The 24,716-nt window shown below is 44.4% G+C and overlaps 1 protein-coding gene across 1 annotated transcript; it reads left to right on the forward strand.

Moving 5' to 3' along the window:
• Positions 1-1,783: 1,783 nt before the first annotated feature.
• Positions 1,784-23,260, forward strand: LOC116582827 (nuclear RNA export factor 2-like). The gene is made up of 22 exons (XM_032330620.1): positions 1,784-1,873; positions 11,694-12,290; positions 13,482-13,665; positions 13,899-14,052; positions 14,359-14,442; positions 14,558-14,662; positions 14,779-14,859; positions 14,980-15,049; positions 15,196-15,284; positions 15,405-15,512; positions 15,691-15,800; positions 17,201-17,237; positions 17,645-17,713; positions 17,800-17,855; positions 17,995-18,102; positions 18,221-18,279; positions 18,390-18,505; positions 18,598-18,640; positions 19,203-19,275; positions 19,830-20,012; positions 22,874-22,934; positions 23,073-23,260. The coding sequence occupies exons 2-22, from the start codon at positions 12,278-12,280 to the stop codon at positions 23,115-23,117; spliced, it is 1,848 nt and encodes a 615-aa protein (XP_032186511.1). The 5' UTR covers positions 1,784-1,873; positions 11,694-12,277; the 3' UTR covers positions 23,118-23,260.
• The last annotated feature ends 1,456 nt before the right edge of the window (positions 23,261-24,716 follow it).

Raw genomic sequence — 24,716 nt, forward strand, 5'->3', positions numbered from 1 at the left:
AGAATGTCCTGCATCAGAGAGTGGGGTGGTAGGGAGGGGGCAGCAAGGATTCATGGACTTGTCTGTCATCTCTCAGTAGCAGGGCTCTGGAAGCTGTGTGGGAGCCCCTTCCCTGCTCTCACACTAAAGCCCTACCCCTGCTTATCAGCCTGCTATATTCATTGTCTGTACAGTGTGACAGCCTCCTCTGCTGTCTTTGACCATGTTGTTATTGAAGACAACAAAGACCTCCCAGATGCCAATTTGTCTAGAGGACTCCAAATCTCATCTTAATTTCTGCCTCTTATTTGATTTTGTAAGATTCTCTATACTCCTTTGATATATTTCCCCAGCAAACATTCTACACATGTGCTCAGAGAAGTAACAAAGCAGAACTAGAGGGAGATAGAAAAGAGAGGAGGGAAGTAGGGGGAGAAAAAAGGGAAGGAGGAAAGACAGGAAAGAGAGAAAAAAAGGGAAGGGGAGAGTTTATTTTCAAGAATGTGTTATTTCAGGGGCGCCTGGGTGGCTCAGTGGATTAAGCCTCTGACTTCAGCTCAGGTCATGATCTCAGGGTCCTGGGATCGAGCCCCACATCAGGCTGTCTGCACAGCAGGGAGCCTGCTTCCCCTCTCTCTCTGCCTGCCTCTCTGCCTACTGGTGATCTCTCTCTCTGTTTCAAATAAATAAATAAAAATTTTTAAAAAAGAATGTGTCATTTCAGGAAAGTGTCAAAGTAGCCATGATCTAAAGATTTGGACTTTATTTCTTTTTTTTAAAATTTTTTCAATTTATTTATTTTCAGAAAAACAGTATTCATTATTTTTTCACCACACCCAGTGCTCCATGCAATCCGTGCCCTCTATAATACCCACCACCTGGTACCCCAACCTCCCACACCCCCGCCACTTCAAACCCCTCAGATTGTTTTTCAGAGTCCATAGTCTCTCGTGATTCACCTCCCCTTCCAATTTACCCCAACTCCCTTCTCCTCTCTAACACCGCTTGTCCTCCATATTTGTTATGCTCCACAAATAAGTGAAACCATATGATAATTGACTCTCTCTGCTTGACTTATTTCACTCAGCATAATCTCTTCCAGTCCCGTCCATGTTGCTATAAAAGTTGGGTATTCATCCTTTCTGATGGAGGCATAATACTTCTTATATTTAGTTTGAAGTTCAGTGGTTCTACAAAGTACATCTGGAAATGGGGTGACAATCTTTTTTTTTTAAGATTTTATTTATTTGACAGAGATCACAAGTAGGCAGAGAGGCAGGCAGAGAGAGAGGGAGAAGCAGGCTCCCTGCTGAGCAGAGAGCCTGATGCGGGGCTCCATCCCAGGACCCTGGGATCATGACCTGAGCCGAAGGCAGAGGCTTTAACCCACTGAGCCACCCAGGCGCCCCTGGGGTGACAATATTTTTGTGCTTAGGGTCTCTAAATGGCTTAAAGTAGTTCAGCCAGCCACAAATAATTTCTGGTGCCCCCTCCTCCCAATTTTCTAACCTTTGCTTTTTAGATTCCTTGTTGAGAACCCTCTTCTTTCCCTCACTCAAAAAATTATAGTGAATGGATTTAAGAAAACACCAGGTGAAGTCATCGGTGATACTCACATTTGGTGCATCATGCAGGTGATACTGAATGAGTAAAGAGGGACTAATAATAAGATTGTGCTTACATTTATAGAATACTTAAATATTTCTTGACACATGACTCAGGATATTGTCACTCATGATAGTTTATATTACATGTAGTTTAGATAATCCACTTTCTTTTTCTCTCATTGCAGCATTTCCAAGTTTGTTTGGCAAAACACTAGGGCAAAGAAACAGCAGCAACAAAAAATGTGCCCTATTTTGGAGAAGTGTGAAGCATAGTGTGGGACTGTATGGTAAGTAAATTTCCATACTGTAGGACTTTTAAAAGTATTATTTTTTATTTTTTTAAAGATTTTATTTATTTGAGAGACAGAGAGAGGAGAGAGAGAACATGCAAGTGGGGGAAGGGCAGGGAGAAAGAGAAGCAGACTACCTGCTGAGCAGGGAGCTAGATGCAGGGTTCCATCCTACGAGACCCTGGGATCATGATCTGAGCCAAAAGCAGACAACTGATTGAGTCATCCAGCCCCCCCACAGTTTATTTTTAAAGATAATATGCTAATATGACATAGGAATCTCAAACTTTTTCATTCCTCAGAAATAACCCCAGTTTCTAAGCATGTTTCTGATAGCGTGGTGGCTGAAGAAAAAATAAGTAAATAAGTACAAATCATTAAGAAGTCTTATCTATAGAAACAAATATAGTGCCCCCTCTAGAAAGCAATGTACAACTTAACTGTTAGAGTCAACAGACATAATACCTCTCATTTTATACAAATATGCCACACTTAAAAAAAAACAGTTTTGAAATTATCATTTAATAATTATAGCTGCCATGTTTTGAGTCCCTATTATATGTGAAATACCACAATAATTTTTTCATATATGTTAACTAATTTACCCCTCAGAAAAATCCTGAGAAGGTATTATTTTAATTAATGGATGAGATATGTGAGTCAGGAGAGGCTGGGGTTTTGCCATTGTAAATAGACAATCCCTACATCAGTGGCTTATTCCTCACTCCTTTTACATGTCCACGGCAGGTGCACATCCACCACAAGCTGGTGCATGTTGGCAGCCTGACAATTCTTACTGGAATGACTTGGCCACTCGAATTGACGGATCAGTCACCATCTAGAAAGTTGTCAGTTACCATGCCTGAGAAGTCTCCGGGTGGTTTCAAACCAACAACCATATATTCTGTCCCAGAAATAACACATGTCACTCCCAGCCCATTAACTAGAGCTACTTACATACATGGCCTTGTGTAAACTAAGGGGTTCAGACAAGAAATGCAGTTCTCACAGGTGCCTGGAACAGGGCAGAAATGGAAACACTTGGCAACGACCCCCACTGACTACTGCATGATGGAACTGAAACTCTAAGAGTTTGAGTATATGCATAAAATCACATAAGCAATAAGTGACAGAGCCAAGATTTGAATCCAGAGAAGTATGCTTTTAAAGTCAATGATCTTTCCATGCTCTTTTCTACTTTGCATACTATCCTTTTTTTAAAAGATTTTATTTATTTATTTGACAGACAGAGAGATCACAAGTAGGTAGAAAGGCAGGTGGGGGGAGGGAAGCAGGCTCCCCAATGAGCAGAGAGCCCAATGCAGGACTTGATCTCAGGACTCTGAGGTCATGACCTGAGCCAAAGGTAGAGGCTTAACCCACTAAGCCACCCAGGCACCCAAATGCTATCCTTTTAAATGAAGTTCATATATATTTATAATAGAGATGCCATTACTTGAATGCTGCAATTCCCTCTTCCTCTTCCTCATTCATCTGATGTTCCAGCAGAGGGATTGAATAGACATGACAGTCTTGGTTGAGAACACCAGCATTGATGTTCTATAGTCTCTTACAAATAAAAGAATGTGTTGGATATTTGAATGCCCATTATATTCAAAGATAAAAAGGAGACAAAGATAACTCATATGACTGTTTCTTTCAAGCATCACACTGCATCTCCTAGGCAGTACAGTAAGCCAAAAACATGCATGTATGCATACATACATACATTAATAAATGTGTACAAGTGAAAATAAAGCTGTCACAATGGTATGGCTATCTTCATGTAAATTCAAGGGACGCTATAGAAAATTAAATTAATAGGCTTTAGTAAGTTAGTTCATTGTAAGACTAATATACACAAAACAATTGTAACAAATAGAAAATGTCATTTTCATTCTGAATAGACCATTTACCATAGCAAAATTTATAATGTTCTGCTAAACTATGAACTGGCTCCCTTGGCAACTATCCCAACACATATAAAGGCTCTTGTAAGCTTTCTTGTTCTATAGAGACTAGAAAGCTAAAAACATGAAGGGGAATCTGTGTGTGTGCATGCACATGTGTGTGTGCACGTGTGTGCGTGGACGTGTGTGTGTGTGTGTGTGTGTGTGTGTGTGACACACATACACATTAACCAGAGCCCCTTACAGCTAGGGTGCTAAATGGGATCTCAGTTGTATCATGCATATGCACCATCCTGGACTTAGAGCTCTAACTGAATGACATAGGAGCCACATATGGCCCAATGACATGGTCAGCTATCCATAATGGGAGAGGTTTCTGTTTTTTGTGAAGCAACCATAGCAGAGTGCTTAGAATTCTGTCTCTGTCATACATGTCAATTAGCAGGCAAGCAGCAGGCAAGGTCTGTTTCAACTATAACAGACCTGCAGCATGAGTGGCTTCCCATGACCATATTGCATACAAACTTGCTTTTCTGGCCCCCGTAGAGTGTTTGTAAGCCATGTAATATATTTTATTAAAGATGTCTCATTATTATAAACATATATTTTTATAAAATAGCTAGAGTGAATTCTGGTGCAGGCAAGTAGGAACCTCGATTAGTAGAGTACTTGAAACAAAATGGGTTGTAAGTAAAGGGCCCTGACAAAAAATGGGGATCTGGGATGGGTTATCTGACCTAGGTGGATCTGAAGACGGTGAGATTCCAACTGACGTTAGAAGATGAAATACTGGTATTCTATGGTACATGATGGTGAAACAGTTGCTGAGTTATCACCCATGGTCACATGAATTGAAATGCCTTTGATATAAATGTGTCAGTGAAACAAGGAAATGCTTTTAGGGACTCAGAGGACACCTTTCCCCTCAGCACTGAGAAACATATTGATGAGGAGGGCACTTACCTTTGAAGTGTTCTAAAGTGACTGAGTGGTACAAGCTGCGGATGAGTTTAGAGGTCCTTCTGTTGACATGGTCACCCTCATTTCAGTGAGGATGATGGGATCCTGGACTCACAGGCCAAGTAGAAGCACTTAACCTCCTGGGTCAAGGTGCACACTGATTTGACACACACGGTTGGTTCAACCTACAGCAACCTTTGAAGGTGGCTAATTGATCAACAGATCCTTTGGACCTTGAAATAGCTGAGCATCCTCTAAAGCTGCATTTGATCATTGTAAAAATAAATGAAATATAAATAAATACTCATTTATAATAAAAATGTAAGAACATAAAATATAAGTAAAACTCTAGATCCGGTGACTTGAGCCATCTTCATGGCAAACGATGGTCCCTTAACCAATTCCCACACCTGAGCCAGAACATCACGAGCAAACAGACTACTGAGGAAAGACCCTACAATGAAGCCACAAGTAGCTACAGTAAATCTTCTTCTTGGGCTTAGGCAAAGGGACCTCCAGCCATTTACCAGTGTTACTGCGCACTTGCTTTAAAGACACTTGCTCTAAGGCAGAGCTCAACAGTTTTTCCTGAAAATATTTTTCCTAAATATTTGAGGCGTTACAGGCCTTTCAAGTCTGTGATGGAACTATTCAAATCTGCCATTGTTGACCGAAAGCTGCCGCTGCCATAGACACAGCATGGCTCTGTTCCAATAAAACTTTATTTGTGGACATGGACATGTCAACTTCAAATATTTTTCATGTCTCAGGAAACATTATTTTTCTTTTGATTTTGGTTGAAAACCATTCAAATACTTAAACGCCATTCTTAGCTTGCAGGCCATACGAAAACAGGCTGTTTGCCAATCCTTGCCCTGAGCTAATGGAATCACTAGCTTCCTAAAATAGCACTGAGAAGAAAGTCAGCAGAATGAGGTGGCAGCCATCCCTATGGCTTCCGACAGGCCTAAAAGCTGATGCTTTTTAACATAGTGGTTTTCAACCTTGGTTGCACACTGCAGTCACATGAAGAGTTTAAGAACTGTGGTTGCCTAGTTTTGACCGCAAATTCTGCTTTAATTGTTGGGGGTATAGCCTGGTGTTGGTGAGTTTTTTCAGTCTCCTTAAGTTGCTCTAGTGTAGAGCAACAAGGTTGAGAACTACTTGAACAATTTTACTGATGAGAGTGCAAGTATTTTGCAATATTTCATTTTAAAATGTTATAATTGTGATTTTGGGATAATAATATTCCAATAACAAATACATATAATAATCTAAGAACAATAAATATATAGCTATGCTAGAAAGTATGAAATAAGGATTCCCATGTGAGAAAGGGAGAATTTCTCCTTTTAAAGAAAGAAGGGAAATTAACAAGACAGCAAACAACAAGTGTTGGAGAGGATGTGGAGAAAGGGGAACTCTCTTACACCATTGGTGGGAATGCAAGATACAGATGTAGTGAAAAGAAGGGCCATCTGTGCCCCAATGTTCATAGCAGCAATGGCCACAGTTGCCAAACTGTGGAAAGAGCCAAGGGGCCCTTCAACAGACAAATGGATAAAGAAGATATGGTCCATATATACAATGGAATATTATGCCTTCATCAGAAAGGATGAAAACCCAACTTTTGTATCCACATGGATGGGACTGGAGGAGATTATGCTGAGTGAAATAAGTCAAGCAGAGACAGTGAATTATCATATGGTTTCACTTACTTGTGGAGCATAAGGCATAACACGGAGGACATGGGGAGATGGAGAGAAGTGAATTGGGTGAAATCGGAGTGGGGAGATGAACCATGAGAGACTGAGAAACAAACTGAGGGTTTTGGAGGGGAGTGGGATGAGGGCTTGGGTGAGCCTGGTGGTGGGTGATAAGGAGGGCACGTACTGCATGGAACACTGGGCGTGGTGCATAAACAATGAATCTTGGAACACGGAAAACACAAAATAAAATTTAAGAAAGGAAGGAAGGAAGGAAGGAAGGAAGGAAGGAAGAAGGGAAAGGAAATGGGAAAACACAGTGGTAAAGCAGGGGCCACCAGCGGAGGATCAAAGAAGAAGCAAAACTGCTGGCAAGGCCAGAACAAAGTACAGATTAAAGCCAAGCACCTTTGAGCCCAGGGCTGACTCAGCAGGGAAGCCTCCTCTGCATGGGATAGTCCCAACTCAGGGTAAGCATGGAAGGGACAGCACAAACAAAAATTCAAGTGATTTGCACTGAGGGAATAAAACAAAATAGAAAAGGGTGAAAAAGACTGTAAGATAATATTTCCTCAGAGTGATAAAAGAGTGACAAAGGATGAAATGATATCATTATATAAGAACAGAAGACTGACCAAGAAGATGTTGATTGAACACAAGGAACTGCTTTCACTTCCTCCTGTAACTTCCTTAAAACAACCTTAAAGCTAAACAAATTGATCAATGGGATACTGCTTAGCAATGGAAAGTCAGGGGCATGGATGGATCTTTAAAAAATGCTGAGTTTAAAAAGCCAGGCACAGAGGAGTACAGGATGTGTGATTCCATTTGTATGAAATTCTAGGACAGGAAAAACTAATATAGAGAGACTGAGAGCAGATCAAGGCTTGCATGCAGCCGGAGGATGAAGAGGAGATTAGCTGGGAACCATATGGGGTGTGGTCTATGTTCCATATCTTGATAAGGTGGCAGTTAGACCTAATCTCCGATTATTACATATAAGGAGCTGGGATCAGGAGAAGCTGGGTGAATTGTCTAAGGTGATACCACTTATTAATCAGTGAGAAGATACATCTGCTTATAAACAATCGATTACTCCTATTGTGTTGCATAATGGGTCAGTAAGAATAGTGCTTCCCACCGCTCCCCCACCCCCAGCACCTGAAAACACCATGACCCAGGCACAAACATCCTTTTATGCACATAAAACATCAACATGAAAGCATCACTTTTGGGTGTTCCAACCACCCATTTATAAATACGGTTGACATTCTCACATGTTCTTTTACCCTGACTTCTTTATGTTTACATTTGCGCATAAAAAAACATAAACATTTGTTAATATCTTCTTCTGAGGAACCATAGGGTAATATACAGTTTTATATCCTGACTTTTCCTCTTTTCAGATTGTATCATGTGCTGCAAGGAATAGCCCTCTTTGCTTTTTGTAACCTACCACTCAAGCCTGAACTGTTTCTTTTTTTTTTTTTTTTTAAGATCTTATTTATTTATCTGACAGAGAGATCACAAGTAGGCAGAGGCAGGCAGAGAGAGAGAGGGGGAAGCAGGCTCCCCGCCGAGCAGAGAGCCCGAGGTGGGGCTAGATCCCAGGACCCCGGGATTATGAACAGAGCCGAAGGCAGAGGCTTAACCAACCCAATGAGCCACCCAGGTGCCCCAAGCCTGAACCGTTTCTTGAACAATAATGGTTCTCTTGCCCAAATTGTGGAAATGGGAACTTAAGCCCCCTACCTAGTCCTTCCAGATGCCTGTTTCAGTCTGTGATCTTTTAATTTTGGTTCCCTGAAACAGTATACCAGGTTATTTCCCACCCGTGCTGCCCTGTTTAACCATTGCCACTTTATAAAATATGTGAATAGCTGACACTGCAACTTGCCTCCATTCACCCATCTGTTTTCCTTTGTGTAACAACAAATGCAGTTAACACACATTCATCTCTTACTAAGCCCCAGCCATTGTACTAAGTTCCGGACCTAGTAATGACTAGCTTCTTTGTGGTGCTTGTTGGGTCCCAGGCATTTCTCCAGGGGCTTTGCCTGTATTGCCAGAATTAGTTCAGTTCTCACAATTTTCTCATGAGGTCGAAACTATCACTACCCTCAATTTAAGGGAAAAAATAAGGTGAGAAAAAAAAATGAGAAACAAACTGAGGGTTTTGGAGGGAAGGGGAGCAGGAGGTTGGGTGAGCCTGGTGGTCGGTATTATGGAGGGCACGTATTGCATGGAGCACTGGGTGTGGTGCATAAACAATGAATTCTAGAACACTGAAAAGAAATTTTAAAAATAAATAAATAAAAATTTAAAAAAAAAGAAAAAAAAAAAAAGGTGAGTTACCATGAAGTCAAAGTTACTTGCCCTGGACCACAGACATTAGCCCCAGGATTCAAAACCTGGTTGATCTGACCTCAAATCCGATGCCCTTAACCAATAATGTGTGACTCCGTGTTAGGGCTGAAATGAGTACTGGGACTCAAAGTCCAGTGGCCAATGACGGATGTGGTATCTGGGACCAGCATGACCGGAACTCCAGCCCTCTGTCCAAGAGACCCATTTGTTGCACACTGTTCCCCTGTGCCATCTCTCCTTTCTCAGACTGTGTGGGAACTGTTTCCCCGGCGTTCAGCATGAAGACAAAGTAACAGAGACAGACAAGATATGTGTGGAAAGAAAGGAAGGTTTCCAGTGGGGTGTGTATCACCAGGATGCATCCAGTTCCTCAGAGGCTTTTTCAACTTGTGTTGCATTCTCTTCCCAATGATCACCCTCACCTTTCTGGCCCAGACGTCCATCCCTTGGCCTTTCTACTCCGTATGTCACATACCTATGCCCCCTTCTTTCCCATCCTTGATTTGAGGGACAACCATTCCTACCCCTCTTCTGTCAATATCAGCCACTCCCAGATCCCATTGTCTTTCTGTGTCAAAGAGCCTGTAAAGAAGAATGAAATCATGCCATTTACAACGACTTGGATGGAGCTAGAGAGTATAAGCTAAGCAAAGTCAGTCAGTCAGAGAAGACTAATACCATATGATTTCACTTATACGTGGAATTTGGAAAACAAAAGAAATAAGGAAAGGTTAAAAAAAATGAGAGGAAGAGGCACAGAGAGAGTGAAAGGAGAGAAAGGAGAAAGAGAGAAACAGACCCTTAACTATAGGGAAAAACCTGGTGGTTACCAGAGGGGAGGTGGGGAGGTGGGGGATGGGTGAATTAGGTGATGGGGATTAAGGAGTGCACTTGCTGTGATGAACACTGGGTGATGTATGGAACTGTGGAGTTACCATATTGTACACCTGAAACTGATATAACACTGCATGTTAACTATACTGGAATTAAAACTAAAACATTCAGAAAAGCACAAACTTCCAGTCCTAAGAGAAATAAGTATTAGGGGTGTGATGTACAACATGATGAGCATAGTTAATACTGCGTCATGGTGTATTTGAAAGGTGTTAAGAGAGTAAATCCTAAGGGTTCACATCACAAGGAAAAAATCTTTTACGTCTTTTTCACTTGCGTCACTTTTTTTTTGAAAGATTTTATTTATGTTTATTTATTTATTTATTTATTTATTTGACGAGAGAGAGAGAGAGAGAGAGAGAGAGAGAGAGGAACAGCAAGAGAAGGAACACAAGCAGGGGGAGTGGGAGAGGAAGAAGCAGGCTTCCTGCAGAGCAGGGAGACTGATGTGGGGCTCAATCCCAGGATCCTGGGATCATGACCTGAGCTGAGCGAAGGCAGGAGCTTAATGACTGAGCCTCCCGGGTGCCCCCATTTACTTTACTTTTTGCATCTATATGAGATGATGGATGTTAAGTAATTGTGGTAATTATTTATGTAAGTAGGATCATTATGCTGTGGTCCTTAAACATACACAGTGGGAGATGTCAATTATACCTCAACAAAGATGGGGTTAAAAGGGGGGGGGGAAAGAGCCTGTAATCCACAGCCATATAATTATAGGTATATATTTTGGCAGAAAATATTTTGTATGATAAATTTTAAAAGTGAAATGTCTGGGTCAAAGCGTAAGCATGACTTCTGAATGGTTAAACATACTCTAGGAAATGAGACTCTCCTACACTGTTAGTGGAGAAGTATATTGGTGTAAATATGCTCAGGAAATTGTCTCTTATAATTTAAAATATTTATGTGCTTCTTCTGGGAAGCTATAGAGCACAGACACAAATCTTGGAACTGCCCTAAATCCCAAGCCATGCTCCACTGGGTAATTTGGCCTCCACCATTAGCAATACCTTGTGTGGAGAATTCTAACACTTTAAATTTGAAAATCAATCCAAATATTAAAAGGCTAAGATGTAAAATAAAGGGTGTATTAAAAACAAGAAGCAAAAATTGGGTATATATGGTATATGTTACATGAAAAGAAAATGTACACTTGTGTCCAGTTTTGTGTGGCAATGCACCTTCCAGCATGATTTGAAATACATGTATCTGTAGTCTAACTGTGCAAATGTAAAACATAAACTATTAGCACATGGCCCTGCGCACGCATGCGCGCGCGCACACACACAGACACACACACACACACACACACACACACACACAGATGCTCATGCACACACTCTTGCTTTGCTCTGAGAAAAGTACGATACTGGCTGTCACAAAGCTGAGCACCCACAGACATGTGTGTAGGCCCAGAACATTCTTCTTACACATACCAGGCACCCAGGAAGCTATATCTGCTAGATTTAAGGAAAGCCTCTCCTTACTTCTGTGACCCGTTTGCAAAAGTCTCTCTTCCTCTGGTCAGAAAAGCAGTAGTTTTAGCATTAATCAGGAGGGGGTGACTCACTCTATTTCTAACTGTACACTAGTGAAAAATACTATTTTTGCAAAGGACAAATTCAACACATGGTAGTTTTACAAGCAGTTTATGAAACAGTTCTGCAGCCCTCCCCCCCCACACCCCCCGGAATAAATAGATGTGGGTAGAAATGGTTGAGATGTATGGATTCTCAAAAGTGGCTTTGTTGATCCCCAATCTACAACATTCACTTAATGAATACTAATTAGGCCCCAGTATATGCCAGACACTGCCACCTCAAAGTGACTCCTAATCGGCAAATGCTGTGATCCAAACAGATTTCTTCATCTAGTTCAAGACCGATATCTCCACTTGGTCCAAGGTACCTGGACCCACCCAAACAAGAGTGACTAACACCTGCTCACAAAATGTCATCCCTTGTCTGTTCACAGAAATCTGTCCTTGAGATCTGAAAGTCCACCATTAAAGGAGAACCAGCACACTAGCTGGAGGAACACTTAGGATGTGGAGGCACACCAAAAGGTGAGGACACAATTTCTGTTCCACCACTGTCTTAGCTGAGGAATCCTGGGAAATGTACCTAAACCCTGTGAGCCTAATAGTCATGATCTGAAAAGGGACTGTGGATACAATCATTTTTCGACTTCTGTGAGGAGGTCAAAAAACTCTAGTGAGTCTGCCCAACACTGAGCAAATGCTGGTTGCTGCTGGGCAAGTGTTGGTTTACTTCTCACCCTGTTCTTTCCCTACCATAGCAGGGATGCCACTTCCATGTACTCAACGGCATAGCAATGATGTAGGCAGAATTCCAAACCGACACAGGAAGTAAGTACCATGTGAACACACATGATGTCATAAAGGATACTCACAACGGTTTCTTCGCGGGAGGATCAGTTAATACTGTGGTAGAGACGGAGGGGGATCCCAGGCAGCCTGGGGAAGAGGCACCAGCTGATTTCCGATGCTCCTGGCTTTGATTTTGTCAGAACGACGGTGAGACGGGGATCGTGCTGAGATGCAACCCTTCAGTAAGTGGACATGCGTGCGCACACACGTGTGTGTGTGCGTGGTCTCTCTGGCTTTTTAATCACATGCCCACTCTCCCGTGTGGTTCCCAAAACAGGGCTATGCTTGAGATTGCTCCTGTCTGATTCACCTTGATGAGGGAGGCCTCTGGCCTTGTTTAGGCACCCAACTTAGCTGGTCAGTCTGAGGACTGCTGTAGCTGCTCGCTGGCTCACTTTTAACACTTTCCCCTTGACAACGTTATTTCTGAAGTAATGTCAGTTCTCAAAGATGACTCTGACACCCCCATATGCCGTATGCTGACCACGAGCCGCTATTTCCTCCTTTCAATGTCTGAGTTTTTCCTTTAATATTCATCAAGCTAGATCATCAACCAAACTTCAACAAATTTTAAAAGAATTGAAATCACACAGAGCACATTCTCTGACCATAATGGACCCATGTTAGAAATCAATAATAGAATGAGAAAGGAAGAATCCCTACACACTTGGAAATGGTAGTTGACGTATTATCCCAGTTTGTCATTCAGATCCTTGTTATAGAGGAGTTGAGGTTAGGAAGAGTTGTCCCCTCAGCTGAAAGGCATTTCAGGGTGGGCAAAAAGAAAACTCACTCTGGATATTTCAAACTGAATATTGTTGACAACAAGGCTGGAGGGAGGGGGACAGCTTAGGAGGCTGTTACATCAGTCCCACCTGACATTAAAAGTTGAAGTACACCAGCATAGGAAGTACAGCTTGCTGATTGTTAGTGGGATCAGTTTGGTGGCTGATTGAATTTGGGAAGCATGAGAGAGACTGCCACCCTCGTATTGGTGTGGTTTTTAGACAGGCCTGAGAGAAGGTACAATTCAGATGTCTTCCTAGTGTATGGCTGGTTTCCAGTTTAACCCATGGATGCACAGATCTCTGTTTTTTTTTTTTTAATAAATCCTGCTTTATTCTTTAAAAGGTTCAATAAAGTTTCCTCCTCCTCCTCTTCCTCCCCCAAGATCCTCCCTGATGGTGCCATCTGTCAAATAAGGCTCTCCTATCTGGACAAGCAGAGGAGTTTCCTTTCTGTGGTTTGGGGGATTGGACCCTTAGAGCAGGTTAACACTTTGCTTGCCCTACCATGGTGTTAGCCTAAGATGGGTACATGGTGAGTGGACCACTGATGTGTCTTCAAACTTGTCTTTTTGTTCCCCTTTTGAGAATACGATGATGGTGATAGCTCACCTCAAGGAAGAAAGAAAGTTTGGAGTTCTCTCCGAGGTAATTTTGGCAGGAGGAACCCTCGTTATGAACGTGGTGGATATGAGCCTCAGCCTTCACACCTCCAGGAGGATGATGGAAGTGTGCTGATGAGAGATGCCCGGGAGGACCCCCAAATAAGACAGTAAGTGATGGGGCAGACTGGCTTGCATGTAACAGCCCCTGGGACTATGCGACTCTTTCACTCTCCCTGGTCTTCTTTTTCTTCTTTCACTGGAAGACTGAAGAAGGCCAGAAGTGGAATAATGGTTAAGAGATCCTAATTGTAGTCCTGGTGACAGAGAGGTGAGGGTGTATAGAAGAAGACTTTCTTAACATTTATGGCCCTACCTCTGTCTTTCCTCTTCCCTTCCACAGCACTCCCTATAGCACCCGGCGTGACAAGAGGAGAGTGAAATGGCAAAATGAAGGCCATATCCATATTACTATGTGGAGAGATAGAAAAACTCCAAGGAGAGGAATGGGGGAGAACACACAAGACGGAAACCCAGGGAGCTGGTTCAAGATCACCGTGAGTGTCTTGGCAAGGTCTGCTTTAGGTAGACTATCCTGGAACCTTATAAAAAAGGAAGAGCACATTAAACAACCTTACGTCAATTATTTGGAGGAGAGCTTTCCAATGGAGATTCCTCTTCTCCATTGGAGGGTCTAGGAGATCCATATTTGGCACGAAAATAAGAAAGAATGCCAGTGGTCCCTTCTTTCAAAGTCCTATGCAGCTCAATATAGAAGGTCAGATAAGAATGCTGTTGGGTCTGTTTCCAGCTTTAATTCTATGTTGTCTCTCCTCACTCCCATCCCTTCTTCTCACCTTTAGATTCCCTATGGGAGAAAGTATGACAAGACATGGCTAATGAATTCAATCCAGAGCCATTGCAGTGTCCCCTTCACTCCAGTGGATGTAAGAGAGGATGGTGAAGCCAGATGAGTGGGCACAGGGAAGTGTGGGTGGGGGAAGCCAACTGAGCCAGAAGACTCTATCCTCCAAAATTATTGTTGCTCCCCACCTCCTGCAGTTTCACTACGTGAAAAACCAGGCTCGGTTCTTTGTCCAGGGTGTTGGCACTGCCTCTGCACTGAAGGGTGTCAGCTACAAGATTTATGATGAGGAGAACCGAAAGGTATGTGTCGAGGGCACTACCTCTCCCTAGTCCTGGGGCAGGAAGACAGGGCAGGGGCTGGTTATCTTCTCTGGAATGAAAGTTCTTGGTGTTTGCCCCACCTCTCCTTCCTGCAGATAACTATCTTTGTCAATCCCTCCTCTGTACCCTACTCTGTGAGGTATAAGTTGGAGCCAGAAGAAATGGAGCAGCTAAAGGTAATGCAGACTCAAGGCCCATTGCGTGCCCACACCCAGACCCACCCCTTCTTCCTCGAGCCCCTGATTTCCTTATCCCCACCAGAGCCTCCCAGTGGCTCTCTGCGTCTCTCTCTGCAGCTGACCATGAACAAACGCTATGACATCTCCCAGCAAGCTCTTGACCTCCAGAGTCTCCGCTTTGACCCAGGTACACTTGACAGCAGTAATTCTTGGGTAGGCGAGGGCACAGGGATCTTTCTGGGAGGGAGACTGAGGGATGGCGATGTGGGGAGGGTTTGGGCTGGTCCTGGACTGCTCTCAGCCTTCTGATTGCCTCCTCTCGGCTTCCTGAAGACTTGGTGGGCCATGATATAGATATAATCCTGAACCGAAGAAACTGCATGACTGCCACCCTGCAGATCATAGAAGAAAATTACCCCGAGGTGAGAGCTTAGGCCCAGTGCTGTTATTAATGGTAGGGGGTGGAACACATGGGGTGGAGGACAGAGTTGTCTCTGAGGCCCTAGATAGTAACTGTCACTCTAACTCTTCTTCACCCACAGCTGTTGTCCTTGAACTTGAGCAACAACAAACTGTATGGGCTGGATGGCCTGTCTGACATCATAGAGATGGTCCCCACAGTCAAGATCCTGAACCTCTCCAAAAATGAAGTGAGAAGAGGGAGCCTGATCAAATTTGGGGTTGACAGTGGGTGGGTAGTGCTCATCAGAGTGGTGGCAGGAGGCAGGAGAAGGTACCTCTGTGGAAAGGTGGGGGCTGGGGGTGCCGGGGCCTGTGTGTGTCCCTTTCCCTGGGACTCCTTTCCTGTTTCTTCCCCGTCCTTCTCAGCTGAATGTGGTGTGGGAGTTAAACAAGATGAAAGGGCTAGAGCTTGAAGAGCTTTGGCTAGAAGGGAACCCCCTGTGTGACACTTTTCCAGACCAGCCCACCTACATAAGGTCAGTGTGAATCCCTGTCACCCTTCCTGGGGACCTTTGGGCCTGGGAGCCTGAACTGTCCCTGAGAATGCAGGTATGCAGGAAGCTGCAGCCCTGCTCCTCGGGAATGACTGTAGGCCCCACCTTCTCCTCTCTCCCTGTCCCTCACCTGTAAGGAGTTTCCTTCCTCTGACCTGCTCACCTGTTCTCCTGGTCTGGGGTCTCATTCCACCTCTCTGCATTCAGTGTTCTTTAGCATGCCCTCCAAGAGTGTGCTCCAGGAAGCAGGGCCCCTCCTCTTCCCCAGGACCAGGAGTGACCAGCCTGGAGCCAGATGCTGGTGCCCTGGACTGAGAAGGGTCCTCTGTCCTGGGGCCTCATGCTGAGACAGGCTTTCCTACTCCCTGCTAAGATGGGACTTCCCTCCCTTGTTCTGAGAGGGGACCTGCTCTCAGAAGCCCTTTCCTCCTCCCTTCCCTCCACACATCACATCATCACAATTGGTCCTTTAGAAAAGCCCTGGGTAGCCCAGCATAGGTACATTTCCTCAGGCCAGGAACCAAAAGTGACAGGCACAGGTGCACAGGGGCCATCAGGAGGGAAGGTGGTGGTCAAAAGAGGGGGCCACAGACCCTCAGCTCCATGCTGATCTGGGGCTTGACCCTCTACTCCCTCCAGGAAAGGTCTCCTGCCCCCGTGGCTGCCTCATTTCCCATGCCTGGCTCAGGCTAAGCTCACACAGGTGACAAAGTTTCAGCCAGCATGCAGTGGGCCCCCAGCCCAACCAATACCTGCAGGTTTTCCATTCCTACCTTGGGTGCCAGGGCCAGCCAAGGCAGATGCAGGAAAGGACTGCAGCCAGGGAGCCATTGCGCCCTTCTTCTCCCTTCCTCCTGATCCCCACCACTGTGGTAGGGCCTCTTTCCCTTCCCTTTGTTTTGCATTCTCTTCCTCCTTTGTCTCTGGTTCCCCTATGTCTCTCCCACCTCTCCCTTCCTACCTTTACTCCCTCTTCTGTCTTCACCCCCCTCCTTCTCCCTCCCTGCCTCCTGGGCCTTGCCTCACTCAACCTCCCTGCCCCAACATTCTGGGCCATCCCTGGGGTGGGAGGGTATCATGGTCCTGCAGAATGCTGCACCCCTCGTGATACAGCAGAGCGCTGGGCTCCCACTCCATTCCCTCTTCTCTATAGAGTCTTCAGTGGGGATTTGGAGGAAGAAAGGGAAGCAGGGAGGGGAAGGCAGCCCTGGAGCCTGGGCTCCACATGTTGCTTCTGGTGGCACTGAAGAAGGGAGTCAGGGCAGTCTAGGTGGAAGCTACCCAGTGGAAAGGAGGGGTGGGGGAAGGGAGGGAAAGGGTAGGAGGGAGGCTTGGCAACCCTGACCTATCAGTCACTTCTTTCTATTTTGGATTTTGGACAGTGCCATCAAGGACTGTTTTCCTAAGTTGCTACGCCTGGTAAGTGACTACACTCATCATTGTCTCTTACTAACATTGATCACCACCACACCTGCTCTCAAGCTCTTTGGGTCTTCTCTAGATTACATGTTTGTGTCAGACCCTTTTCCATTTTAGGGTACCAGGACTCCTGAAAATGACATGAATATGCTCTCTGGAAAAATGTGTGCGTGCACACACACACACACACACACACACACACACACACCCCAGAAAAAAAGTTGCATATAATAGTAAATACTTTCCAGACGTCATGTTGAAGACACACACTCTAATCTTGTCCATGTAATTTCCAGTACGCTTTCATACCTAACCTCTGACCCTCACCCTCTCTTGGGCTCACCTTTTCCCCTGATCATCCAGGGCCTCCTCCCTGGTCTCCACTGCTGACTTCTTCCCTTCTCCAGGATGGCCAGGAGTTATCACCACCAGTTATCACTGATACTGACGCACCCTGCTTGTTAAAGCCCTGCAAGGTGAGGGAAAATTGATCAAACAACATTTGGGCTATTACAAAGGAGGTTTTATCAGCCACATAGTCTCAAATGTCTTTTGATTCCAGGAAAGCTACAAAGGATCTGATGCCCTGAAGAGTCTAGTCCTGCAGTTCCTGCAGCAGTAAGTACTCCTGGGAATCTGGAGAAGGAGATGGCTAGGACGGGTGAGGCCACCCAAGCTCAGAACTGCTGACTGGGTCTGGAAATCTCATTTGGGGTCCAGACCACAGAAATAGACTGTCCTCATTACTCTCCCACAGGTACTATTTGATCTACGATTCTGGAGACCGTCAGGGTCTCCTCGGTGCCTACCACGAAGAGGCCTGCTTCTCCCTGGCCATTCCCTTCAGCCCTGAGGACTCAGCCCCGTGAGTAGCAAAGCTCAGACTGTTCCTGGGCCCTGTGGCTCCCCAGCAGACACAGGGCAGCTCCTGGAATCAGCCACACTGGCCAGACCACCACCTTCTGTTCTTCTTTCTCTGCTAGAGGCAGCTTGTGCGAGTACTTCAAGGAAAGCAGGAATATGAAGAAGCCCAAGGACCCCTGTGCGTGTGTGATGGGGAAGACTGGGCAGGGAAAGGGGATGTGCAGGGTAATTATAGGTCCCAGGGTGTGGCGACGCCCAATCTTTGCTTGCTTCTCCTCCCCCACTTAGCCCTGTGTGTTCAGCCACTGAAACATACAAAATGTGACATCGTGGGCTCCCTCTGTGTGCTGCCCAAAACACAGCACGATCTCAGCTCCTTCTTGGTGGACATGTGGTTCCAGACGGTGAGCACCTTCGTCCTCCCAAGGGCAGCCCCAGAAAGCCATGGGTGGGTAGGAAGTATAGGTGACTTAGCACCTGGGCTCTTCCCTTTCAGGAGAAGATGCTCTGCTTCTCTGTTAACGGGGTGTTCAAGGAGGGTGAGTGTGCACAGAGCCCCTCCCCAAATGCCCCACTGCTCCCTCCCCGCTGGCTGGGCTCCCTCTCAGAACTGTCCCAGCTTCCCTGATCCCTTTCCTTCTCTTCCTACTCCTGCTGTGTTCTCCTGCCTCCACTCTGTCCCCAAACCATCCTGGTCCGAACTGGCTCTATGCCGGTCTCCCCCACACAGCTTGGGCATTAGGAACACAGTCTGTGGAGTTTCATGGCTGTCATTCTAGATCCTTATTCTGAGAGCTACTTGGGGTGGTTACCTAACCTCTAAGTTTCCTCGTTTGCAAAATGGGGCTAACAATAACCACCTCTCAGATAAATCAAATGAACTTGTGGAGTGGTTGTCACAGCACCTGCCACCTGGTAGAGGCCCTGTCACTGGGAGTAGACTGTCCCTACTGTTGCCATCCCCACGCCAGACACCCTGACTCCCAGTGAACAATTGTCCCCTTCAGCATGAGTACCAAGTCAGACCCTGACTGAGGAACACCGTGTGGGCATGTGACGTATGTGTGACTCTAAGAGGTTTGTTTGTGTTTGTTGTTGAAGTGGAGGGAAAGTCTCAGGGTTCTGTTCGAGCTTTCACCCGGACTTTCATCGCCATCCCTGCTGGCAATTCCAGGTGAGCGCTACGTTGTAGGTGGGAATGTTCATCCCAGCCTGGGCTCAGGGGTGTGGGAGCGTGGTGGTGAAGACATCTTAGCTTTCTCAGTATTGTGGAAAGCCAACAGGTAGATCCAAGGAGCAGTCTGGTCTGGTGGTTAAGAGTATGGGCTCTGGAGTTAGAGCACTGGGTTCTCTTCTTGACCCGAGCACTCACTGGGTGTGTGTGAGATCTTGGTTAAGTCACGTGACCTCTCTGTGATGCATTGTCTTCCTTGGAAAATGGGGATTAGACTGCCCATTCCCTTGGGCTATTGTAAGGGATAAATGTGGGTATAAAATCAACCCTGGGTTGCAGGTTAAGTACACATCTAGTGGGTTTGGTAGATAGTCCCTGCAAAGGTGGGCTCTGTGGAGGGGTGGAAGCAGTAGCCAAGGACTCTGGGGTGGGGGGAAGGCACAGAAGGGGTATGGAAGGAATCTGGTTGGTGAGGGGCAGTGGGAGCAGGATCATTGTTGGGGATGTGGAGTTGTACATTCGTCCACTTGTCTGAGGGCCCATTTTCCCTTCAGTCTGTGCATCGTGAATGATGAGCTGTTTGTGAGAGATGCCACCCCCAGTGAGACTCAGAATGCGTTCTCCAACCAAGAGCCTACACTGACCTCCAGCTCCATGCCCACCCTCTCCCAGGAGCAGCAGGAAATGGTGTATGCTTTCTCCACTCAGTCTGGGATGAAACTCGAGTGGTCTCAGAAGTGAGTGGTGGGTGTGCATGGGAAGAAGGATGAGTTGGGGCAGTGACTTGGGTGGGGGAGCGTGAATCAAAGACACTGCGGGAAATTTGGAAAAGTAACATTTTGGAATAGTTTGCTTCCAAAAAAGAAAAAGAAAGAAAGAAGAAAGAAAGTGGGCCCATGGAGAAGGTATCATACTGTTATATATGTGAAGGATTTAAAAAATAGTATAATGCTCAATGACATTGTCTTATACATAGAAAATCTGAAAGAGTCCACCAAAAAGCTAATAGAGCTAATAAACTCAGCGAGGTTAGGGATAAAAGGCCACTATACAAAACTCATTTGCATTTCTATGTGCTTGCAATGAGCAGTCCAAAAATGAAGTTAAGAAAACAAGTCCATTTACAATAGCATCAAAGTAGTAAAATATTTGGAAACAAATGTAACAAAAGAAGCACAAATCTTGTACTCTGAAATCCATAAAACGTTGTTGAAAAAAATTAAATAAATAGAAAGACACCCCATTTCCATGGGTTGGAATATTGCTAAATGGCTTAATATTGTTAAGATGGCAGTAATACCTAGAGCAATCTACAGATTCAATGCAATCCCTGTCAAAATCCTTCTCTGCAAAGATTGACAGGGTTATCCTAAACTTCATACATAAGTGCATCTTGAGAGAAAAGAACAAAGTTAGAGGACCCACACTTCCTAATTTCAAAACTTGCTAAAAAGGTACAGTAATCAGGACTATGTGGTGCTGGCATATGGACAGTGCATGAATAAAGGAGTAGAACTGAGAGTCCACAAATAAACCCTCACGTTTACAGTCAACTGCTAGTCGGTGAGAGTGCTGAAAAAAATCTGTTGTAAAAAAAAAATAGTCTTTTCAGCAAATGCTGCTGGGGCAACTGGATATCCACATGCAAGACAATGAATTTTGACCCCAGATTCACATCATGTACACATGTAGACTATAAATGGGTCAAAGATCTAAAGTTTAAGAGCTAAAACTGTTAAAAATCTAAGAAGAAAACATAGGTGTCAGTCTTCATTAATTAGGCAAGTGTTTCTTATATATGACACCAAGAGCAAAAGCAACTAAAAAAACAAAAACAAAAACAAAACCCAAAAACCCAAAATCAAAACAGATAAATTGGGCTTTACCAAAATTAAAAGCTGTTGTGCACCAATGGACACTATCAAAAGAGTAAAAATCCTGCCAAAGGAATGGGAGAAAATATTTGCAAATCACATATCTGACAAGAATATGTGAAAAACCCTTGCAGCTCAACAGCAAAAGGATAAAAAACCCAATTTTAAAAAGTGGGAGAGGGGTCTGAATAGATAGTTCTCCAAAGAAGATATACGACAGGCCAACGAGCACATGAAAAACTTCTCAGCACCATTAGTCATTAAGGAAGTGCAGATTAAAACCACAGTGAATCACTACTTCACACCCACTGGGATGGCTTTTAATCAATAAAATGAATGACAACAAGTGCTGGTGCAGATGTAGAGCAATTGGAGTTCTTATGTATTATTGATGAGGATATAAAATGGAGCAGTGGTTGGGAAAAACATTTTGGCAGTTCCCAAAAATGTTAAATATGGAGTTACCCTATGAACCAGTAATTCCATGCCCAAGTATCTAATGAAAACATCTGTTCACTCTAAAACTTGTACAGGAAGGTTCATAGCAGCATTATTCATAATAGCCAAAAAAAGTGGAAACAACCCAAATGTCCTTTAGCTGATGAATGGATAAACAAATCTGGTATGTTCACATGGTAGAATATTATTCAGTCATAAAAAAGAATACAGTTCTGTTATATGCCCTGCCATGGATGAACCTTGGAAACATGCTAAGTGAAAGAAGCCAACCTCAAAAGGTCACATATCACATGATTCCATTTATATGAAGGGGCCAGCACAGGCAAATCCCCAGGGACCAAAAGCAGATTAGTGGTTTCCATGGTCTGGGGAAAGGGGAGGAATAGAGAGTCATCTCTAATGTTTAAGGAGGAGGTTTTTTGTTTTTTTGTTTTTGTTTGCTTTTTTTTTTTTTTTTTTTAGGCGATAGAACTATTTGGGAATTAGATCACGGTGATGGTTGTGCAGTCTTGTGGCTATACTAAGGAAACAATGAATTGTACGCTTTAAAATGGTATGTGCATGCAAAAGTAATAAAATGGTATGCACACTATCTCAATAAAAATGACTGGAAACTTGAACTTTTAAATTTCCCATTTATTTTCTTGAACATCTTTTTTTTTCATTTATTTATTTTCAGCATAACAGTATCATTATTTTTTCACCACACCCAGTGCTCCATGCAATCCGTGCCCTCTATAATACCCACCACCTGGTACCCCGACCTCCCACGCCCCCCCCCGCCACTTCAAACCCCTCAGATTGTTTTTCAGAGTCCATAGTCTCTCGTGATTCACCTCCCCTTCCAATTTACCCCAACTCCCTTCTCTCTAACTCCCCATGTCCTCCATGCTTTTTGTTATGCTCCACAAATAAGTGAAACCATATGATAATTGACTCTCTCTGCTTGACTTATTTCACTCAGCATAATCTCTTCCAGTCCTGTCCATGTTGCTACAAAAGTTGGGTATTGAACATCTTTTTTTTTTTTTTATCAATATATAATAAGTTCCCTTTTTCTTTCGGAAAGGTCTATTTTTCTGTTTTGAATTCTAATGGGCATGAATGCCAGTGATAGACATTTTCACTAGGTCTTTCCTCATCATTGCACATACTGTTCATTCCGGTACATGCATCCCAGCAAAGAACTGGCACTGATTTAGCATCCCACGGTCATTCTGTCTGTATTGTGGTACTAATGGAGATCACCTGTTCTTCCACTCCAGGTGCCTTCAGGACAACGAGTGGAACTATACCAGAGCTGGTCAGGTCTTCACTATGCTCAAGGTGAGGTCTGGGAATCATTAAGCGGGCTACCGATGGGCATTTCTGGGCCTTCAGTAAGGCCAAGAAAATGGAGGCTGGGTGGCCTGGGAATGAAACTCCGGATCTGGCTCTTCTGATGTCCCAACTCCTTCCCTCCAGAATGAGGGCAAGATCCCAGAGGAGGCTTTCAAGCAAACCACCTAAAAGAAGCCTTAGATGTCCACGTCATCACTGTTTCTCTTTTCTCCAGCCTAAGGCTATACCCATGAGTGGGGATGGAGGCCTGGCTGACCAAGAAATCAAAATTACCTTGCAGGCCAGGTAACATAAGCACCTGAAGGATCAGTTCTTCCACATACTTTCCCCACTCAGGATCACTGTTTATTTTCATAATAAAGAGTTATGTTGCACGTTGTATGTTGTGTGTCCTGGATCGCTCTTCTCCTGCCCCAACCGTGAACCAGGGAGTCCAGGACTGAAAGGCCCTCTCCTCTTCCCGACATTGTTCACCCTGGCACAGCAGGTACACAGGCTTGACTGCACAGGTAATATGTCAGTAAATTCTGGTGAGAAGGTACACACACTAATTCCAGGGATTGGCCTTTGGAAACAGTGTGACTCAGATGCTCTACCTGGAGGCCTGCAGAAGCAGGCATGTGGCCTGGAACAATAGGGTTGCCTACCAGCTAGTGAGGGCAGTGGAAAGAAGGGAGATGAGGACTCACATGTATTTACTTCTTATTCCTAATCACTTGGATGCATTCAAAGGCATACCATCAATAACTTTATAACTTGCACACAGGTGAATAGGAAATGGGCCTTTTCACACCTCTCACCACGCTTGCATTTGTCTTCTCATCTATCCACTGTACTGCCCCCTTCCCCTCTCTGAAGGTGCACTGTGGGAGGGGTCTCACTTTAGCTCCTGAGAGTGAGGGAGAGTCAACCTGCTTGCCCAGTGCATTTTTTAGAGCGGTGACAAGGGTCCTCTGTGTCCGTGTGCTTGAGGGGGATCAGACATTTAGTTTCACTTCCAGGCAAAGCGCAATAGCCTGTTACCTCACTTTATGGTTGATTCTGTGAGACATTTCTCAGTGATCAGCAATTGAAAGTTCAGAATCACAGGCAGAAGTTGCAAGGGACCCTTGTGCAATTTGTTCTCCACACTTGTATAACGTTTGGACTCTAGACCATAGCAAGAATAATTTTTGAAATTAAAATAATAGCAGTACCAAATTTCACATTACCATCCTATAAATTATGGTACAGGTGAGGTACCACCAGTGTACAAGTTATGCCTCTATTGGAAGGTATCACATAAGTCATATCCTACCACTTGCCACTTTTCAGTTCTTTCTGTACATTTACATGAAGAATTCATATAGGAGTGTGTGAATTTCTTAGTTATATGAACCAAGGGAATAATTGCCATTACATAACGAGTAATCCCATGCTATTCTATATAGTACTTCAGTGTTCAAAGACAATTCTCATTCTGCTCACTCAGAGAACCGAGCCTGCATTGTGAGGAATAGAGGCAGTCTCACATGTTAGTGAGCATTTGTGGTGTATGGCTCTAATTGACTCTCTGAGTTGTCTGAGTTCCCTCATGGCAAGGGACCATGGAACCCATGGCATGGCCCCTTTACTGCTTCTCTCTACATCATTATGCCCCTTTACTTCTTTTCTCTACCTCATTTACTGCTTCATCTCTACATCTCCACATCCTTGGCCTCCTTCCCTAGCTAGCTCAGATGCCATGATCTTCCATGAACTCTTTCCTCTGCCAATTCTCCCAGTTCC

The sequence above is a fragment of the Mustela erminea genome, chromosome X, assembly GCF_009829155.1.
Source record: "Mustela erminea isolate mMusErm1 chromosome X, mMusErm1.Pri, whole genome shotgun sequence".
Lineage (NCBI taxonomy): Eukaryota > Metazoa > Chordata > Mammalia > Carnivora > Mustelidae > Mustela > Mustela erminea.

Excerpts from the sequence above, each read along its gene's own strand:
- LOC116582827 (XM_032330620.1), top strand. Across the intron at positions 14,663-14,778 it reads ATGATGAGGAGAACCGAAAG|ATAACTATCTTTGTCAATCC; the intron begins GTATGTGTCGAG and ends TCCTTCCTGCAG. Across the intron at positions 15,285-15,404 it reads TAGAAGAAAATTACCCCGAG|CTGTTGTCCTTGAACTTGAG; the intron begins GTGAGAGCTTAG and ends CTTCACCCACAG.